This window comes from Bombus huntii, chromosome 4 (genome assembly GCF_024542735.1).
Source record: "Bombus huntii isolate Logan2020A chromosome 4, iyBomHunt1.1, whole genome shotgun sequence".
Classification (NCBI taxonomy): Eukaryota; Metazoa; Arthropoda; class Insecta; order Hymenoptera; family Apidae; genus Bombus; species Bombus huntii.
In genome coordinates this window covers 6,058,603-6,081,274 of record NC_066241.1, presented here as the reverse complement: position 1 = coordinate 6,081,274, position 22,672 = coordinate 6,058,603, and the positions used below count along the sequence as shown (strand labels likewise).

The 22,672-nt window shown below is 39.0% G+C and overlaps 1 protein-coding gene across 6 annotated transcripts in view; it reads left to right on the top strand.

Moving 5' to 3' along the window:
• LOC126864517 (RNA binding protein fox-1 homolog 2-like) overlaps positions 1–22,672 on the top strand; it is a 350,319-nt gene that overhangs the window by 137,142 nt on the left and 190,505 nt on the right. For 4 of the 6 annotated variants that reach the window (XM_050615950.1, XM_050615952.1, XM_050615947.1 and 1 more), the window contains one exon: positions 7,260–7,302. In XM_050615950.1, the coding sequence (XP_050471907.1) occupies positions 7,260–7,302 (43 nt within the window). Of the gene's footprint in view, positions 1–7,259; positions 7,303–8,434; positions 13,991–22,672 lie in introns of those variants that run through there. The other 2 variants (XR_007689213.1, XM_050615942.1) reach the window with 1 other exon arrangement.

Sequence of the window (22,672 nt, the reverse complement as noted above, 5' to 3'; positions counted from 1 at the left end):
TACAGAGAAACGTTAACTTGCAATTTCGTGCGATTTCATTTATCAAACGTTGCGGAAGACTATTCAGTGATTATACAGGCGCGTCTATCTTCAGCGAATAAATTCGAAATTTTTCCAAACGATTCTTCTACTGCTCGATTCGAATGGCGGGAAATTTAAAAATATCTAGTTCGTCTGGATAAAAACGTTGTTCTTGGAAGAGTGTAGACCGGGCCACGATGCAACCTGCTGCGTCTGTAATTACATCGCTGAACCGATATACGGATGGTCATGTACGCGGTAATGGATACACGAACTACAGTTGTCTGGGATAATGGCGCCGCGTATACGAACCTAGCAAAACGACGATACGCCACGTACAGCGGATAAAGTCTGCGGTCGACACACTGAAAAATTCATCCGCGGAATCGGAAACGTTCTCCCGCTCTGAGCGCGGGAATAATTCAACGCTTGTGACGGAGCGTCAGACTGAACCGAGGTATTCACGTTTCACGTTTTATTTCGACGGTGTCGCGAAGGTTTTGTGCCCCCTAGAACGAGGTTTGATTTGAAGGCGATGAAGTGTTCCGACTGTACGTATGAGGATTAAAAAAGAATATGATTAATCATAGAGATGCTGGTCCAAATACCTTCATAGATGTAATTAGGAATATCGGACAAATTTTAGGTAACGTCTTACGTGTGATGACTCGCGAAAATATTCGAGTAGTTGTTATAGAAAACTTTTATGTATATACGTTCATATCGTGTATGTTATATAAAATATTTTGAAATCTCACTGACATGATAAAATATATCTCTGAAAAATAAATTTGTATCAAATAAATCGAACTTTTTATGTGCGCTTTTAGATTTGTTTCAAACTTTACCAATATATTAGGTTGTCCGGAAGGTTCTTTTGTTTTATGAGGAAATAATAGACGCACAATGTTTTTTGTTTTATATTATTTCGCCGAATTACGTACGATCCATTTTGTTCTGTTGAGCGCGAAACACCGAGACATTTCACAGACTTGGTTTCTTGGCACTGTTGTAAAAGATCACGTTTGTGAAAGCATCGTGATATCATCGTGATAGTCAAGCCTCGTTATAGCGTTAATAGAATTTACAAACATAATATAATCATAAAAGGGTTCTATAAGCGTTTGAATGCTTTTATGAGCAACTGTGTTTCTCACGACGTTAAACAAAATGTCAAAGGAGTTTCGCAAGTTGAATAAAATTTCAACGTTGACGTAATGCGTAAAATCGAGCAGCAGCGAACATTTTCTATTAGATACAAAATCCTGTGACAATGTTACAGATCGTTCGCCGTCGTTTGTTCAACAGTGAGAAATTTAGCAAACTAATCAACATTTTTCCGCAAAGTGGAACGTAACATCGATCGCAATTCTAATTCGATTTCCCTTGCTGTTCGCAAACAATTGTCAAGACCTCATTCGTGTTCCCCGTGAAGTTGTTAACCGCACGTCGAGCGCTGTCGTTTCGCGAAGTTTCGACCAGACACCATTACCCGCAACAAGCGCGGCTCACAGATCCATTACCACGCACGGGAGTATCTGCGTGTCTCTAGGAAACAGCTTCAATCTTGCTCGCTAATTACTTCGAATTGCAGATGCGTCCGTGATGGACACCTTCGTCCCTTCCTCTTCCCCAGGCACATCGTCAGCTCGCGTTACTCTGAATGTATATTACCTAGTTTACCTTAGATCAACGATTTCTTATTTCATGTAGGTAAGAGTATCTTCCTCTGTTCCCATAAACCAGTACCTTCTTTTACTTTTTGCAATTAAGATAGATTTTATGAAGCTTCCGCGAATAAGTTATTCTAATTGACCTCTCTTCGCTTCACTCACTATCAATTTCCTAATTTCATTGCGTAAATTATTAATTAAGATAACACGAGTAACGGTACGTTCCAGGGTAAATTAAAAAAAAAAAAACAGTGTTCTTAACATAATCTTATTTATGTAACTTTCAGTTCGCGCAGTTAACCAGTTGTATACCTTATTACCAATCTTGTTGTCTGACAAAGTCCAGTTCCTCGTCCACCAAGGGCAGTTCGCAATTATACGAGTACGATAAATCGTCCGATTCGCAGCCTGTCGTCGAAGAACAAAACACTCACGTGCAACAATAAGACCGATGCACTCTGGAGAACCATTGAACGCCGCCTTCGCGGATATTAGTTCCGGATTTTATTATCGGACGGAAGTAGTCGGCTGAAGTCGCGCTGGGAATTCGATAAGACGAAAGGCGGCTCGTAAGCGATACAGAAATACGACAGGAACGTGAGACGGAATCGCCAACACCGAGTCGGTATGTGCACACGAGACGATACAGGTCACGTAGTAGCCGCTAGCTAAGCAATCGATTACGAAAGGGAGTAAAAGTAATTGCTTTATAGTTCGTGGGCTTAGCTTCGCGACCGGCAATCGTGTTTCCGCCTCCGGGTTGGAAATTGTTCCGCGTGGAGCAATCGGTGCTGAGCTATCGCCCTTCGATCCAACATCTCGATGTAGGTGTTAGGTGTTTTAATTGAGGTGAAGAACTTTCGGCAGTTTAATTGGGAATTTGAATAGGAAATTGGTTGATTAGGGGATTCGAGAAATTACAATTATAATGATGAAAGAGGTTTGTAGGATTCCTCTGCTATATCCCTCGGGTTATTTTTCACGCAAATATGAACTTTTTCAGGAGAATACAAAGGACGATTTCTCGTTCGAAACTTGCGCTGGAATTTCACTAAAAATCTTCTCATCGATCGAAACAAAAGCAAGACTGGATAAAAATTCGAAGATCGTAACAGAGTGGAGTCTTTTGATAAGCGTTATCTGTAGATTACGCATTCCGATACTTCTTGTTGAATTTTACTTCGATGATTGAAGCCTTTCTGCGTTTTAATTACGCGCCGAACAAAATACACAATGCGATTGAAACTGCCTATTGAATTGCCTCGATGATCGATCGTTCGATCTTTGCCATCTTTTTTCCGCGAGGGATAGCAAACTCCCGGCAACCCGATTAACGAAACTGAAAACGAAACAAGAGTAGCAAGTACGTGAAACGACTTATTCGGAATCACATTGATCGACCGGTCGAGTAATTCGAGCCATGTTTGCAGAAACATGGATTTTTACGTCGTCTTCCTAAAAAGGAACACGAACGATCGTCTCGCTCAAAAAGGATACGAATCGTACGATCTATCATTCGACCGTCCTCGATTCGATCGACGTCGTTCCTCCTCGTTTCTTCCTTCGACTCGTAACGAACGATATTTTGTTCGTTTTTTCTTTTTTTTTTTTTTCTCTCGCATGGGAAGGTGAATTTTTCAGCGAACTTTTCCGTCAATTCGATTTAACGCTGTTCAATCGAGCTGGCTGATCGCGACGGAACTGTATAATAGAATGGGAGTAATTTGTTTGAGCGTGATGGATCCGATTAATGTCGGGTGTTAACTCGTTTTTCTCGCCCTCCCTCCCGTTTGTTTAAGTTTTCACGGTGTTACCTCGCGATCACGAAATTCAATTTCACGCCTGTTCTTTTCCACCTTTTGTGCAGCCAAGCTTGGAAATGTCATTTCCGTTTCTTTCTACGTGCTTGTTTAAGGTTCTTTCGGCGAGAAGAAAATGTTTGAGATATTAAGGAAGTCGATAAATACTTTAGATAAAGCATAACGGAGAAAATATACGCGGAACTGGGTGAAGCAAATATTATTTAGAAAATTTGCACGAGATTGTAACGAACAATACGATGGAAGAGCTTCTTGAAAAATACGCCCATAAAAAAGGTTGGTGCGTTAAAATGAGTAAATCACATCGGAAGTTCTTTAGTCTTGATCTTTTTAATATTAGTTACCTTTGAACTGACGATTACGGTTCAACCATTTGACTAGAAAATACACTCAACATTCATTGCATTTACACATGCGACCTTTGTAAAAAAAAGCTCCCCAATTCTGTTTTTTTTTCCTCCTTCTATGAAAAGAATTAGTTATATAAAGTATCCACTTATCTTCTTCGAATATTATAATATCACGTTAAATACCGCAGGTTAGTAGAAAAAGCATAATTTCTACCATTATTACCTACTCGCCGTAAATTACCTGTTCGGAATTTTGAGTGGCCGTCCGTTTATGGCGAGGACAGGCCCATTCCCTTCTTTAGGAAGTTCCGAATTACATGTCCTCCCCGCTGTAAACCTGATGACTTCGAGGTAAGGTAAAAAACCCCGGAAAAGGACCAACCGGAAGGGCACGATGGACAGACGAAACCCAACGGCTGGTAGGGAGAATCAGCAACGTAAGAGGACAGTTCATCATCAGACATCGTATTGTGGGGGTGTAATACTTCACTCCCAACAAGATCTTACCACCGCCGTGTTCCTAACATCACACTTTGCGTATACAACAAATGCAAATACAGTGCTGGATTACTCTAATACTCGATCTATCAAACCTCCTTCATCTTGAACGTTAATTCATCCAAGGTACGCGAAATCAACCGATCGGTTTGAACTGACCAGTTGTTCTTTAATCGATAATTCGCAACATTATCTAACTCAAACACGTTTTCATAACCCCAAGAACCATCTAGCTCCCTCTACCCTTTGACCTAACACATTTCCCATCTCCAAAGACACATTCGCCAACTTTTATCCCTAAAAGCGTCACATATATCTTCATTGACGCGTCACTATTCTTCCACTCGCCTTTCCACCCAAAAAGCATCCACTATATAGAGCTCCACCAAGCAACCCTCCGAATTTCCATCGTTTATCCACGCAAACACGTTATTTGGCAAGGACGACGTAATTCGATGTCCAGAAAATAAATTCCACCTTGGTAGGTGAAATTTTCGGCGTAGTTCTCTGACCACGGAAAGCCGGGTTTAGTTTTAGAAATTCGAGTCGACAGCGGTTCGCCGACTAAGAGCACGGTCATTGGATTAGCTGGTATGCGTCGATGCGATTAATTTCCACGGCGAAAACGACGTGGATCTTTTCAATTTTGATTCGGCGTCTTCCTCTCGCATCCGTTGCAATCACACCACACAGTTACCCTGCGGTAAGAGCGATGGCTGGAAATTCGCAGAATTTATGTCTGTAATTTGTCAAGCGGTCGAATGACTCCATCCTATAAATAGTTTTCTTTTGGAAAAATCATTTTCAATGGTGATTTACTCGGTGATGGACGATGCTTGTGGAAATACAATTGCTTGCAACGGACAATGGCTGTGAAAATGAAATTTCTCGCAACGAGTTTCTGGAATTAAGCTTCTTTGGATTATTCTTCGTCTTTCATTTAATTTAAGACGGATAAATTTGTTCGAAGATCTTAAAGGGGTTGCTTATGAAATAAGGCTGATTATGGCTCGAAGGAGTTCGTTGTAAGCTAACAGAGAACTGCGAGGATAATTTTCCTAAGATTAGGAACTTCGCTTTACAAGCCAGATTTAACGTAATAACTCGAGTCTTTCTCTAACTTTATTCTCAAAATAGCACGACGACCTTTCTCGTCTACGTTCTGATAAGATGAACGATGTAAATGTTGATTCACTTTTCGATTTTCGTTACGTTCCAACAAATTATCTTTCCGAACATCTTTCCGCCGAAATTACTAAAATACAATTCCACGAAATTCACTTTATAACCGCACTAAAGCTGTAAAAGAATAGGAGAATAAAAAAAGGTAGAGAGCAGGAAATTCGAAGCGTGTTCAAATGCCCAAAGCCGTGGGATTAAATGCGAAAACGAGATCCACTGTACCGTGCACGATCACGGCAATCAATCGGGGCACCGCGTTCGATAACCCCTTTAAATATCGATCAGCGTTCGAAACAACGTTTGGTCCGTCGATTCACGAAATTGCCGTCGTCTCTGACCCCCCGTTCCATAATTTACGCCCGGCCCATCGTTTATTTTTCCCCTCAGCCAGGGGTTTCGCGAACGGGGTCTCGATTTCCATTTTAAATCGGACCGCTCTTCCGGCGCGGCCGAAAATTTCGCGATGCCTCGCCACGTCGCATCGTCTGACACACAGCCCCCTCCAACGTTCCATGGAAATTTTCGTTTCGGGGAGGGTGGTTCTCCGATACGACGCGACCAGAATTGAAACGATCGAAACTGCACCCGTGAGGATCGTTACTCCCTCGAGTACCACGGTCTTCTCTTCTCTGGCGCGCCAGAGATCGCGCGCCGGCTTTGAATACAGAGAAGGATCATCGGAATTGATTGGTGAAACGAGTGAGTGACGCCTTCGTTTGAAATCGAATCGCCAGAAATGCTGCGGTAGCAAGAGAGGTCTTCGACGAAGATGGTCCCTTCCGAGTGAATTTCGCAGAATCGAAGATTTCAAAGTCGAAAATGTGTGGAATTAGAATTTCGAACGAGAATTTCGTGAAATGTGCGAGACAATTTTGTAAAATGAACGAAAGAATTTTGTATGATTTTTTATGAATGTAACACGATTATATGACCTACGGGAAGATTTTGCGAAACGAATGATACAATTTTGTACCATTTTCGTGTATTTGCTCACACGGATCAAGAGAATATTTTAAAGCGAACGAGGAAATTTAAAATAGCATCCTGCGAATATACGTTACGTGGATTATGAGAAAATTCTGTAGTATACGTGGAAAATTGCTAGCGATGTGATTAACTGCGGATGTGAATAACGAGTAATTATCTGTTTCCACGGAGAATGAGGAGTGGCGCCAATGTTTAGTTTAAGAAGAAAGTATAAGGAATTTTATGAAGGAGGTATGCTGCATTTTGGTATACTGGTGTCCAGATGTAATAAGTAGTTTTATGTTACACGAGCATTTACTTGCTTTTAAAGGATATCTTAAAAGCTACTTTGTAAAACAACATTAAAAGGACGGTGCATACGTGGTAAGGAAAAGAAACCATTTTCTAACTGAATAAAAGGAACAAGAGAAAGATGAGGGAGAAAGGAAAACAAATCGTTTTGTAACGTTATATGGAAAATATGTATACGCGCAAATAATATTCATATTTCACAGATATTTCCGTGATCATATTTCAACCAGAATAGCTAATATTCATGATCCACAAATGTTGGTAATTAAATTTTAATACAAGAATATTTATCCTTCATAAATATTCCACTTAATAATCGATTTAATACAAGCTGCATCTGCATCGTGATACGCGTATCGTAAAACGATTCATAAATGGAACAACAGATGCAACTACCGAAATATCAAGATAACGAAACCGTATTCTTGTCGTTTCAGGTTGACCTACCACGCCAAGACGCCACACCGTATACCCCATATTGTGAGTATTTATCCGAACCATAGTTCTCTAATTAATTCTATCCTCGTAGTCACGCACATTGCACGTGTGTTCGGTGAAAATAATTTCCGCGAGAATTCGTGAACGAAAGTCGGGATCGAGGTACGTGGAAGAAGTTCTCATCTTGCAGGGAACGAGAAATCTAACTGCACTCCCTTAATTTTTAATCTTCATCCGCTTAATCCGCTGCCTGATACGGAACCGAGCTCAAAGAACTCGCCCCTCCATCGTCAGGTTAAATATCGAGTTTCCACGAGCCGCGATATTAATCTAATACCTTTTGACTCGGGTGGAACAAAAGGGGTTCGCGATTTTGACATAGAAACGCGAGAAACTTTGCCCAAAGAATGATTAATATTAGATGACGGAGCGTACTTTCAATCTTGATTCTCAGATAGAGAACTTGTCTTTAATGGCGATCGTACGGAGTTGCCTCTCGGAATTAATCACGCGCAAAATGGTCTAAATTGTTTCGAATATACGTGCTCTGTCGGTTATAACTGCGAACTATGAACCGAAGTGATGTAATTTTCGTTCGGGCAAACTCTTTTCCGATACGAAAGCGCTGGTGTTTGTTCGCTTGTTTGGAAATCTTTACGTGAGGAACAATAACGGTGATTGAATTCGTAGGAACTTGGATTGCATTGGAACAAAACTTTGATTTATAATGTGAAAATAGGTTCGACGTTTTCAGATTTTTACAATATAAATTAAGCTTTATTTCATCTACGCATAACTCGGATAAAATGTACGTTAATGCGTTAAGAAACTCGTGATTCTATCAGCGAAGCCTGGTTTTATTTGATCCAAAATGGTACTGTCTCGTCGTCTATGATATTAATGGCGATTCTATGCGTAACATGTTTTATGAAAGGATACGAATCTGCGTTGATGATAAATAATAATAACTTCAAGAATTGAAACTCACTCACACGTTAGTGAGTCTTGAATTGAAAGCTTCATACGTTAAGAACTCGCTATCTGACTAGATATTTCTGTAGAATCAATTGTGTCTATTTGCTGGCTACAGAACAAAAGGGCATGATATTAATTAAAGCATTGGAAATTCCGGATATATAACAAAGGGTTCGTAAATCTGCCATTAATTGCATAGAGGATCGTCCTTTGCGAAATGGCCGAGAGTGGAGTGAAAATGGCGAACAGCAGCATCTGTGCAACGCGGCAAATCCGCAGGCAAGAAAACTGGCTTAATCCTCTTACGTCCGCTGCTCTGTCGCGGAAAAATGGCGTTCCCCGGCTGACCTTAAACCCGACAGAAACACGAGCAAGGGCTCTCGCTCCCTGCGAGAGAGAGAGAGAGAGAGAGAGAGAGGAAATCACAGCTCGCTCGTGCTAGAAAAGTCTCTGCTAGCTATTTGCCAGCGAATCATCGTTAAGAAGATTTTTCTGCCGTTCGAGAAAATGAAACGAAATTGAACTCTATTCATTTGGTCCCCAACCATCTCTAGCAGCCGTTCTTTTTTAATTAAACACCGATAGCAAAGAAATAGAAAAGATTTTCTAAACCATCCTCGATGCTTTCGAATTTTGTTGCCTCATGCACAAAACAAATATCATGATCATTATTTTCAATTATGAAACTAAACAGGCGTGAACGATATAGTTTAAGGCCCATAGAAGAAACACACAGAACAGTTACATTTTTCAAATTTCATAGAGATACAATTTTAAAACAAAATCGTATTCTTCGCTACGTTGTCGATCGATTTTACGTCAGCAATTTGTCAAATTTTTATTTCATTTTGGTCAATATTAAATGCATGTGTACATTTGCTAATTTCTCGAACAAGTGTACAAACATTTTCGCGTGCATTAAAGTGCATTAAAATTCGACTCGCATATTCAACGATCTACGCGATTGCTCGTCGAATCTTTCTTCATCGAATCGATGAGAAAACTTGTTAGAGCGCTCGTGTATGTCGTCGTTACATAATTACGAGTAGCCGTGATGGCTTATAATCAAGGTCTGTTTGCCAAAAGCGGCCTTGGTAAGAAAATAATTGCCAGCGAAGCTCGTCGATCCTTTGTCGAGCACGTCCATTTAAGGAGGAACATCGTCGTTTTCGTAGCTGCTTCTCCTGCGACGGACGAACGTCACAAAGGTCGCCGATGATACGTTCGACGAAGTTGGGGTAAATTAGTACGAGACTTCGTTGCATCCCTTGAAAAGTGCACGGCTCGTTTCTCGGCACTGAGACGTAATTTCGACGTGACGCTCGTTAATTACGCCCTCGACAAGCGCGATATACGGCAGTGCAGTTTTCTGCCGCCCGATCTTCCCGACTGCTGCCTTGCCTCGCAATTTCTCCCGCTTGCACTTCATTAAGCCAGTCTTACAATGTTCTTGTTTCCTCTGCATATACACATACCTGACACGAATCTCAGTATTGAGAGGACTCGAGAGCCGTCGAGTAGTGTTGCTTTGGGAAACCGAGGATGTATTTACAGTTATGTTTGTATTCGAAGGTTGTCAGATGGGCTTCCGCGGAAATTTGGGAATTCGAGCAATAGCGCGTTATTTTCGAAAGTTGAAAAGGAAAATCGAGGGAGAAATTTCAATAATGACGTTCGCTGTGTAATTAATATGTGTTTATATTTAGAGCGTGTTGCCAATTTATCGATAAATATTAATAACGTTTTGGAGAGATTCGGGAATTCCAAATGTAATATATAATTAACGAACGTTGAACAGAAGAAGGAGGACAAATTTTTATTGCCATTTTGTCTGTGAAATTTGTACGTTTGTGTTTAATGTGACGTGCTATAATTAATCAACAGTACTCCGTGCGTGAATATTCTTAAAGTCAATTTTAAACTAGGAAAACGCAAATCAGGTTTAATCTAACGGATGCACGCGCGAAATCTTTTTAAAAATATTATTTTAAACATACGCATCGTAAAACTTGCTAACAACGAGTACGTGTTACGTAATATATTAAATACGTATGTTCATCGTACAGAACCTGTTATAAACGAGTATCACGTACATTTCTTTGTATCTCTGGAAACGTGAAAAATGTCTGTATCTCGACCATTATTCGTAATGAAAGTAACATGTATTTTACACATGCATCAACGTAGAATTCTAATTAATTGACCTAATTGTTCATTTTCTCATATTCTCTTTATTACGAATGTACTCGTTATTAAAAAACCGAGAAAGGTCTAATAGAATAGGACGTCGAATATAATTCAACACACGTAGAACTACAAAAGGACGAATAAGCAATATTAATTGTATTCTCTTGAAACAATAAACCAGTTGAATACCCCGTAGACATACTGATGAATAATCTGGCACTTACAAAGTAAACATCCGTACTGTAACAACACAATAACCAGAAGAACCACAGAGTAGTTCCATCCTCTAGAAAAGATGAATTTCTTCCTAGCAATATGGCAGCAATTTCTCGACAAACCTCCCTTTATAAAGGATTCTCGTTTCCCCGCAAGAATATTATTTCGATCTTAGAAGATAATTCCGCCCGTTTGCAATTTTCCTACGTTGCAGAATCCTTAAAACGTTCAATGTACTTCCCTGCAACACAACAGCCTGGAACACGTTCTCCGAAAAACATTCCAATCGCGAGCAAAATTTCATCCTTTGCTACGTCCGCCAGCCTCTCGAAACCCACAATATTCCATGAAACTTCCACTTTACAACCTCCCTCTCCCTCTCCCTCTCCCTCTCTCTCTCTCTCTCTCTTTCTAACACACACACACACACACTCCTTCTCCCTTTCTGCCTCGTTGGCAAGCAAGTCCTTCTCCACGCCCCAACCGTGCGCTTTACCCCAAGAAAATATGAATATAATCCCTGAAATACGATCAAAAAATTCGCAAATCATTTTTGTCGAGCGTGAATGTTGCCAGTAATCGTTGGAAAACCTGGAGACCAGGGATCGAAACTGGATTTTTCACGAGCTTTCGTGGATTTTTTACGATGGAGCACTCATAACGGAGAGGTTGGTGGCGAGAAATCTTCGAGAAAATCGCGTGATGGAATTAGAATTCAATCGAAGCGTCTAGCAGGGAAGAGAAAGGAGGGCGAATAGGACAATGAAAATGGGGGGAACCGGTGGGAAATGTGGGAAAAGTGCTCGTCGAGAATCTCTAGCGAAGCCACGGATTAATAACGAGGATGTTTTAATAATCTCGACGGACGCGTATCGAGCTGGAAACCGCAGGAGCAATCTAATCTGTGGATTGGATAAATTCCAGCGCACCTGCTCGCGTGTGTTTAGCTAAAAAATTCAATCAGCTATGGCGACCGGGCTTTATTCGATGCGTGATCCGTTCCACATTTCGCCAACCATATTTCGTTTGATTTTTCCAAATGAAAAAGCAAATATCACACGGTCGATAATCGAGAATCGTATTGATATTGTACATTGATAAAGTGAACCGGAGATTTTTGGTGCGAAGATAATTAGATCTCTCGATTCGCTTCGAACTTAATCCAGGTCCAGTTCGAGCACTTGGCTTATCTATTCTAGAATTGGACCCGTTTGATTGTAATTTGGATCTAATCCACAGGTTACTTCGTCCAATCTAGCGTAATTCGAGGTTTAAGCTAGGATATGGCTTAATAAGTACAGTCTAATTACCATCTAACCTCCTTTGAATGTGAAATAATCTCCTGATAAGACAGATATAATCTTCAGAAGCAGAATATCACGTGTGTCCAAAGAACCAATTGATTCGTGAGATCGGGAATGAGCAAGTTTAAATTTTAATTAGAATCGACTTAATCTGCCTCTTCTCATTCGAACGTTAATAGTTCATACGTTTAAACAAGAAAGCGACTACGCTACTTGAAAAAGGTATAAAGAAGCAAGTATACAGGCAGTATGCGGCAAATTAATCCAGCTCGATTAAAAAGAGCCGCCTTTACGCGTTGGCTAATTAAATCCGGTAAATTAGCGCCGTCGTGAAGGAGCACTGAACGTCAACGGCAGAAAACGCATAATAGCGTGGCCATTTCCGTAACGTCACATAGCTTTTCCATCGAATACAGAGAACAAGAATGAACTAAAGAGACTCGGAGAGAATCGATTCGAACGAGCAACAGAGATTTGGATCACTTTTGATAGCGGTCTGCTTGAGAAATCCAGCGTTTCTCCCTCTTTACTTCTATCCCGCGTACTTTCTTCCTTCTCTTTCGCTGGACGATTTTTCACGGCGAAAATAAAAAAACAAGAAGGATCGTTTGAATAGAAATTTTCACGGTCTTTAAAATCTAAGAGTCTCGGTAGACGAGGAAATCGACGAATGCGAAACACGGCGCCCGTATTTGAGCGTAATGACTGCGGTTCCAGGTCCTTGAAATCATTTTCGAGCGTTCTTGCGCGAATTTCCAGACGCTAAGGGGTAGAGAGGAGAGTAGACGAGTATTTCACCGATGAAAGGAATCAACAGAACCACGGCGAAAACCTTTTATTCCGCGGACGTCCATTATGCCAGTCTTGGAGGCATCGGGATTATGAATAATTCGGAAGTATTTGCTTTTCCGCCTCCGCGTTGGAATTAATAAGAAGTTCTCCTGGTAAATCGCGCACCCGCGCGCTACGCGAGTGGACTTTATTACAGACTCGTAATTGCGGATGGACGATTTATTTCTGAGTGAAGTAACACAAACCGTTTTCAAGATACGGATATGAATTTTATTCTAAGAAAGGTTCGTGGTTTCTTTAAGTGTATAGTCAATTCGCACGATTAATCTTTTCCAATGATATTTCGTTCCTTTTAAATAGTTCGTGAATGACTTCGTGAAACTTTGATCATTTCGGAACCGAATTTCTGAACTGACACATACATACACGCATACGGACACGTTACCTACAAATATTTTTGAAGGATTTAATATTATGTTATTGCTATGTTGTATTTAGTGCAATAGTATAGCTGGAATTTGTTTCGTGGATAACCTGCGTTAGAAAAATAGCTGAAACACAGTGGATTTATGTGACCTCGAAATATCCTGTGATATTGGTATTAAAAAGTAGCAGTGTGAAACGTAATTGATTATTGAAAGAGAATTTATCATGAATGTCGAGAAAAATAAACTACGAACTTTAAACCAGACAGGGATATCACTGTTCTTTGGAAAATTCCTCTCGACGAATCGATTCTCTTAAGAATGCCAATGTCTTTAAAGAACTGAGTGGGAAGAGGCCGATCTTACGAAAAAAAAGTTAATGACGTTCTAGAAGCCAAGACCAAAATTACAAAAAAATTGTTGGGATAATAATGATTTTGTTACAATTAAAATTTCATTCGATGATTACGATTCATTGGACTACGAATTTATTGCGAACGATATTAGAGGAATGAATATGTAGCAAAACTGATTTTAATAAATAATTTCTAATATTTATTATATAATGATAATAAATTTCTTAATTCTGTTCTAATACATAGAGAAACCTTAAATTATTTCAGAAATTAATATTATTGAAAATGATAGAAGTAACTCTTATTAAGGCACACTAGAATATGCAAAAGCACCATCTTTCATTCATATACATACGTTATGCGATTTTAAATCTGTACGTAATAGAATAATTTAGACAGAAAATCTTAAATGTATTCATAAGCGTTAACTTTTGAATTTATGCGCGCTAGAGTTCTGTTTTATCGACCCTCGCTAGCTTAGTGCAGAAACTGAACAGAAGGTGGTGGTATCGAACAGACTGAGAAACGCGCGCAAATGATTTTCGAACAGTTTTGCAATATTATTTGTCGTCATGCGTGCACCAAGGAAATTTGTTACATCTTCTTTTGAAAAATCAGCGCAAGAAATCATTAGAAATATCCGTCTTCGTAATTTTCGGATGAGAATATCCCTGAACCACGAATGGGAACAGCTGAACTGGGAAATTTGGGTATGTCGATGAAAAAATGTTAATTTTTTGTATGTGACATATATGGCGGTCCTGTGGAGTGAGATTCCATAACGTTGGACGAAAGTTTCTGATGTATTGTAACATTAGCATATACTTTGTATGCTCTATTTTTCCCAGTTCTTCGCGTATTATTTCATAACGATATAAATAGAATCAGATGCACCAATTGTTTATAATTGACTTTGTGACTGTATGATGAATATTTTTGCTAATTCAGTGATAATTGATATTACAAAGAAATGATATATGCTCGTTCGTTAAACAGTCATATCGAGAAAGTTCTGTTAGTAGTACGATTATTAAAAAGGTTCAGTAATACGAGACGATTGAATGTTCATCGGTGATTATTACAATATTGTCTCATGTTGAACACTTTCCGAATAACCATTTTTCTAATTTCGATTCTCGCAATATTTGAATTGCAATCGAGAATCGATCACGAGTTGAAACACCAGGTGGCGCAAGATAGCAGGACATGTGTCGCCACCATCTATGTGAACAGGAGCTTCTGAAGTAAATAGTTCTTCGCGAGGAGCGCTGTTACTTGTCCTTAAATGATAAAGTAGTTTTGTAATATTCTGCGTAACGTCCGTAACAAGTGCATTTTATTTTTCTGTTTACATATGGCAAATTTTTAATATACTCGTACACGTATGAAAAATATTATAGACAGTTTATAAGATAAACCTTTCTTCATTTAATACAAATTCGTGTCACACGAATCGAAAGTTACATAGCTTTTGTTATAATATTCCTACTATTAATGTAATTTGGCGTACCACGAGACACCAACGTGAATAACAGATGAAATCAAAATGAAAATCAAATTTGGTCGCAACGTCTTATCATAAACGAAATATAAAGAATAGCTTTTTCATCTAATATTTCATCTAACATTCTGAAATACGCAAACAATTAGAAGTGTAAAAATTAGAGATCTGATGAAAGGTAGGATAAACATACTTGATACACAATAATTTTTCTCATAATTTGGATGAATCAGGAGATTTACTTACCATTTTCGTATCAAATGCGACATTATCGATTCAGTATATACTTGAATAAGTTAGAAAATCAATTGGAGATTTAATTTATAATATTATTATTAAAAATGAATTGTTAAAATTGTTAGGTATCGTCGTAGAAAGAAAATAACGATTTAATCGATAGCAGTTATAAATAAATTATTAAAAATATGAAATTACATTATTATAGAAAAGCTAAGTAACTGTTATGTAGATTATCAGAAAATAAACAATAATATCTACATGCATATCATAATTTATGAGGGGTAAGAATTTTTTATCGATCAGTATCATTATCTCGATGAGATTAATATCTTTATATAATACTTTTACATAACGACTTGTTCGTCGCATGACGTTCAACTGGAATAAATGGATATAGATCGTAACAGGAAAAAGACTAAACACAATTTATCGCCCCTACGTTATCCCCCGTATGCAACTTATTATAAACCTTTTTTGAAACATCTTTTTCATATTCTCGAAATTCAACATTTCTCAAGAACGATTGAAATTCCACATAGAATTTTTTCAGTTTATTTTCCTAATAAACTATTAGATTTCTAACTCTTCGAGTTGCCAACCGTGTTCAATTGAAATTCCACGGTGTTTTTATAGCGCTTCACCGTGAACGCTATACATGTCTGAAACAAGCAATTCGCCAAATATACATCGCCGGTATATTTAGCTGGAAAATTGAACCGGTGCCAGGATACGGCCCTGTAATTCGATCCAGCTGGTTGGGGGGATGTTCTCGGGTGTAATGGGTCCCGCAGGATCACCATCCTCAAATAATCGTCCCGCGTGTCGAAAGAATTCCATCTGGTCGCGACGCCACTTTGAACGTTCCCGCCTCTTTCCTTTTTTTATGAAAAAGAAGCGTGGAAGCACGGGGTTCGCGTGTCGCGAAATATTCTCGGGGAAACACGATCTATGATAAGAGAAAGGGGAGAAGATTATAGATTTCCTGCTCCGCTTTGGCGAGTTTCCTTTCTCCTCCATTCGAAATCGATGCTAACTTTGTCACGACTTTTCGTTCGAATCTTCAACACACACGCGTGTAATTCTTTTGGAGCGACAGATTCTCTCGTATTTATTTTTGGAGATTCCAATACGATTCTTAGTTACGTAGTTTTTAAACACAAGACGAACCTTGATACCGAATCGTGGTTTCCATTGACCGTTTTGATACACCAACGAACCAACTGTTCTAAGCGCGAAATCGATATCAATATTGAATCATAACGTAGTATCGTGGATGTAAGGCCTAAGAGATATTGGGTGAATTATAAACAATGTCGCGAGAAGGCTGAGTACCGACAGGCCTATTAACGTATCGTCAGTGCTTCAATCGAATAGTTACGCGGAAAAAGACTAAGAGAAAAGACAAAGGGACGCTAAGGGAGAAAGACAATTAACAGTCAGTGTTAGTTGAGAAGTCAGTGTGTTGCTAGCGTTGTCGAGAGAGTGTGGTCAGCCTGAGAGAGAGCGTTGGAACCGTGGTGACGAGAGTTGCAAATTAACTATTTAGTTGTCTAATTATAGTACGTTACTATATTTAGTTCAGGTGAAACAACCGTTGTTTCCTGTTTAACCAACGCCTGTTTAATCCATTTTAAACAAACTAATTGTAGTAGGATCCTACAATAATTTCCACCATTTTAAAAGGCAACGTTCATGTCGAACGATTTTGTCGTTCGATGTTTCTCGTGTGCTCTGCAATATGTACACTAGCCAATATTGATCCTCCTCTGTCACATCCATAAAACCGTTAGTCCAAAAACTTCAACCTCCGTCGTGTTCCTTAGTCGTCAGAACTATTGAATAAACTATCCTCAGATAGTATAGAACGTTATTGCAGGAACAGCGTGAAATTCCACGTTTCTCTGCTATTACCCACCAGGGACGAATTAAGCATTTTATAAACCGGCTTACTGTTTGACTAATGAACAAGCAGAGGCCTTTTTCGTACAAAAATACGACAGCTTAAAATACGATAAATTTAGGTAAATACGAAATAAAATCAAATCATCAAATTTTTAATACGCATTTCTAAAATACAGTTGTTTCTTATAATTTTACTCGTAAAACACTAAAACTCGTTGTACTCGTAAAACACAATGTACTTTTCTTGAATGGAAAGCTATGAACAGCAACGTATAATATTTTTCTGGAAGGGAAAGTTCGGGACTATTGCACCCACTAGCTCTTTCCTTTTCCCTCAGAGAGTTCCACATCGTTCGAATCAACCCTCGTTTCTTATTTTCCCAAAACGGAGTACACAAAAGGAGCTTCTGGTAGCACAATGATTCCGAGTGGTTCTGGGAACTGGCGTGCAAGATCCCTTTGACAGCGGCGCGAGAGAAAAGCTGCTGATCCATAGGCCGTTTGAAGCGCTTGTTTACACGCATTGGAAAGGTTTCGTCCACGGCTACCGGCCAATGCGCGGCTCGATAGAGAAACATACAGTCTCGACTTGTTACTGATGGAAAGCAGAAGCACGTGGCGTCACGTAATATTTCTGCACGGAGAAGCGGCTCGGCTGGAATCGATGGAACCGAAGCATCGTTAAAAAAGGAACGCTCCTTCGCGAAGCATCGCGTGTCCGACTAAGCTAGGTAGCTTACGTCGATTCATGGTTGTTGGAAATGAGATATTTCTGGAAGAATCAACCGAGACACGTATTATGCGATCGTGGCTCTTCGTGTTGTGGACGACGAGAAACTTTTGGATAAAGTTATTGTAAACTTTCGTCTTAAAGACAATGAAGCATTAATTAGAGATTTCGTAATCATGTGATCGATTCGTTTGGATGGCAAAGGCTGTAATAGTCGGAAATTAAAGTTCTAGTATATTCAAGTATAAGTTGATTATTTATTATATCCAAAGGTGGTGTATTACGTGATGCAGTTGCGGTTTTTTACGTGATGAATAAAGAAACAAGGCTAGGTCGTTGTGGACTCGTTGATCTAAAGAGAAAAACGAGTTCTATATGATATAGCGGAAATTATTTAATTACGTAAATGATTTGTTTGAGTAGTGATAGAGATTATATATATTAACGAAGGATCGGTACTATTAGCAATTTCATAAACTGGCTATTTATAATATTCGAAATACGTGGTAAGATTGTATAATCGAATAGTTTTTCCAGTAAGAAATTAGGCAGAGAATTTATCAAGGTTGGCATGGATTTATTAGCTTTAAAAGAAGAAACAATCGAAAGATGCAAACGTGCAGTACGAACGCAAAAGTTTCCTATGGTAGATGTTGAAATACTTTCATAAGCCAGTAACCGTAGCTTCTAAGTAATCTAAAAAAAGAAAGAGAGAAAAAGAAAAACAAATATACATCGACGACGACTTTCCACTTCTGAAACAAATTTCAGAAGCTTTCTTCGTTTCTTCGATGCACAACCGACTTAAGTGGTAATAGGAGAAATTGAGAGAAGAGCAGTCGGAATTAGTAGGCGGATAATTTTAGTCGAGTATTCTTATTTTCGTATTACTCCGGGATGAAAAGCAACGGGAATCCGCTACGTGGTTCTTTCCATCTTTCGCTGTTAGATTTTATTTCGGACAGGTTGGAAACGCAGAGCTTGACCTTAGCGGTAGCTAATTCTCTTCTGCGTTCATTCACTTTGCCAGTAAAAGACAATGCCGCCAGGTCCTGTCGTCGTTTTCAGAAGCAAAGTTCTCCGCCGTGTCTTCATTAATTCAACGCCGTCTACGCGTTTCGCGACTTTTTCTTCCTCTCTTCCAGTTACGCCCGGTTTTCAAGCGCATCCAACTCGCGACGTTTGTGTCCCAAGCGCTTGTTAGACTTTCGCGCAGCCAGGTTTTAAAGAAATACAAATACAATGGCAAATTCGTTTCCCTTATCATGTTATACAGTCGTTAATGAGAATTGTTGGATGAATTGCGTGCTTTTACTCGGTGTTTTTTAATGCGGTTGCACGATTGTGCAATTTACTTTTGAAGATATTTTGTTGTACTTTCTGTGTGAAAATGTCAAACTCGCGTAGTTTCTTGGAAACTCGAGGCATTTGACGGATATAGTTCCCACGTGATTTAAGATCATTTCGTCGATGGTTAATTAGTTTAATCGTTCCAGATTTAGAGGAATTATTAGTTTGAAATTAACAATCTGAAATTTAACAATCCTTGAAATTGAGAAATTGGATAAACGAAATAGACAGTGTCTTTAACCTTTCTCAAATATTAAATCTAGATTCGTTTTCAACCATTTTCGTGACAATTTTTCAAATGTTGTCTCGTGTAAAAAGATTCTTTCTCCGCTTTTAAATAGTGCTTGCAACTTTATCCCTTGGTGGATCCTTCAAAATTCTGCATTCATAGCAAAATCACCGATTGTTGAAAAAGGTGTTCTTATTTAAACATAGTTTCATTTGAAAGAATTGTCAACCGGAAACAATTAACAGCCAATCCTCGTTTGAACTTTCTGTGTGACATAAGCTTCAATATCGTTCAACGTCCAGGCAGTCTGTTTGCCGTAAGTTTCATAAAAACGTAGCAAAGCCATAATGGACACAGAGCTTCATAACGAAATGGCTTTATCAGAGAATTGTCCCCGCGGCGGATAAAATATTTGCTACCTTTATTGACAATTTCCAAGCTAGTTAGAAGGTTTGCGCGAGCGTCATCTTAAAATTAAAGCGGTAAATTCCTTGGCGACGTAAAACCAAGCGACGATGCGCAGCGATTGTAATATCTGGCCGCATATTAAAGCAACGCTCATTAAGCGGGCCGCTGTATTTTCGACGAATTTGCCTAAGTGCACTCTGGTCGAAGCTCGAAAATTCGCACTTATCGCCGCAGCATGGTACAAATATTTTTCGTAGTAAATCAGAAACACGATTAAGTCGGGAGTTAAACCTTCGGCAATTTCTCCAAAAATATGGCAAACGAATTTGCACGAGTAGAAAAAATGCCTAATTTTCAATCCAAAAGGATTAGTACGTACACTTACTGATACACTGATTCGCGAAAGTATTTGTACGCTTACCACAAGAAACTTTCGTGAAATGAAAATCACGAGATTATCTTTCCTAAAGAGAAGATCGTCAGCTGCTTTTTAATATAAAAAAAATACACTTTAACTAAAGCCTATAAATGTTACCAAGGGAGACTTCTTTTTTAAACTTTTAAACAGCTGGAATAAAATTAAAGCCTTGCGACAAAACTACCGCATTAGCGATTCATTATCCTCCAAGGAAATGTCGAAATTACGTTGTAATTTTCATTATCCTTTTCTTTTAAGTTACACAAACCAGTATGTTGCACCCAAAATGAAAATTATAAGATCATCATGATGTAACTATGTTAAAGAATTTATTTTTCGACATAATATCCTGAAGAGAAGATCGTGCGCTATCTAAACATCCGTTGTAGCTTCGATCCAGAATCCAGGGGGGCAAAAAGATGAGAAAACGAAAGTTGAGAGAACAGAAACGAGTCTCTGTAGTGTCCATTGAGAAAATTACTGTGATCTCTTGGACAATAGCAAGGCCGTAGTATTTTCACAGTTTGAATATTTCACGGTCCTTATTGAAGGACGCGCGTATAGTGGGTGTACGTGAACATTTCGAGGCGGAGAGGGTCGGTTGGCCCGGCTATCGGCACAATTCTCTCTCGTAGTCGTCATGGAAACCCCTCTTCAGAGTGCTCCCTTGTCGAGAGTAGGCATTTTCCAGAGGTTTAGGGTGTAACCTCGAGTTCCGGGGGCGGACAACGTCGATCAAGGCTAACCTATTCCAACGATGATAAATCTAAACACTTCATCTTGTCACCTTCCGTTCCATATATAAGTACATCGTCTCAAGGACGAAAGATCAAGGACAAGATCAATGATTTGAATATTTTACTCGCGGTTTGTTTAATTGTGAATTGTTTAATGGAATTAAAAGTGCAGGCAAATAAAAGGAAATAATTTTATGTTTTATTTGCGAGACTTCTTCTTACTTGCTATTTATCCTCGAGTTTTTTTTCTTTGTATCAGCACAACCTTTATTTCTTCTCTATTCTTTGGAAAACATTTCAAGAATCGTTGCTTTGTTTGATCATAAATGTTTACATGAACTACGAAGGTACGCAAGAAATATAGCCTTGTGTTTTTCGAGATGATATTTTATTTTCAAGGATTCATTAATTTATTCATTCTCGAGCGCTTCTTCTTAGCATTACATAACGAACTTCTTCTTTCTTCTGAGAAACTGTCAAATCATCGCTCTGTTCAACCATGAATATTTAGATAAATTAAGAATCCGCGCAATTAAACCACAACTTCGAAAGGTACGAATTTACTCTTTTACTCGTATGAATTTTTCGAGAATTAGTTCTTCTTTGCTTGCAGGAATTCTTTGACTCGTCCATTCTCGTATTTCCTTATTTTTCATTAGCATAATGATCTTACTTTTTGCTTGTAAAAAAGGCTCGATGGATCGTAGTTGCGTTGAATCTCACATATCACGACAAGTTGGCAACGTAGAATAAATTCAAAGGATCAGCCCGATTCTTCGATAGTCCCTGGTTTTATCAAAATCATCCGGGCCTCGTGCTTCGCCGCCCTCCTTCTGGATCATCTTGTAGATCCGCTATGCTTACGAGCTACGCGAGTTCACTTCGTAAAGAAGAACGCGAAGATTGAGAGGGATGACGAGGGCGATCTATAAATCGGAATGTCATCAGTGAATTTCGATGACCAGCCAGTTTACACGGCCAGCCTGTCACCCTCTTCCCAGAGGAAATATTGCTGCAGAAATCGAATGCCGGATATTTACGTCAGAAGTTTTCTAAAAATTACGTCAGAAGTATAGTCTGCATTATAATAGGCAATCGTGACCTCCAGACTTCATGTGTTTATGAAAGATGATTTTTATGAATTTTCAGGAAAATTTATTACAGATATTTAGCACAACCAATATATCTATTTGCTATGTTTTATTGACTACTTTCGAATATTTACTTTATGATTCGCTTTAAGTAGTACAGAAGAATATATTAGGAAAGAATTAGTTTAAATTAGTTGCTTTAAATGATCTTATAAAGAAATCACTATTATCTTCATCGCGGACGACTCTACGTCCCTCCTGGCACTCTGTGGTTCATATAAAAACAAAATCATGCGATAACAAATAGCTACGTTATCCCAAAAATGACAAAAAATGCTATCGAAAAATTCACCCTTCGCCGAGTACCTTATTATTATTCTCCAAGAGAATTTCTTATCGTTACTCATTACGTTTCTCGGTTACCATAGCCGAATAAAGAGCTCACTTGCCAGCGTTATATCATAAACTGTGGCAACTTTGAATCTTACGAAGACGTGGCTCCAGGGGTTGACGTTCCTGGGGTCCAATAAATTTGTCTCTCCGCTGATATT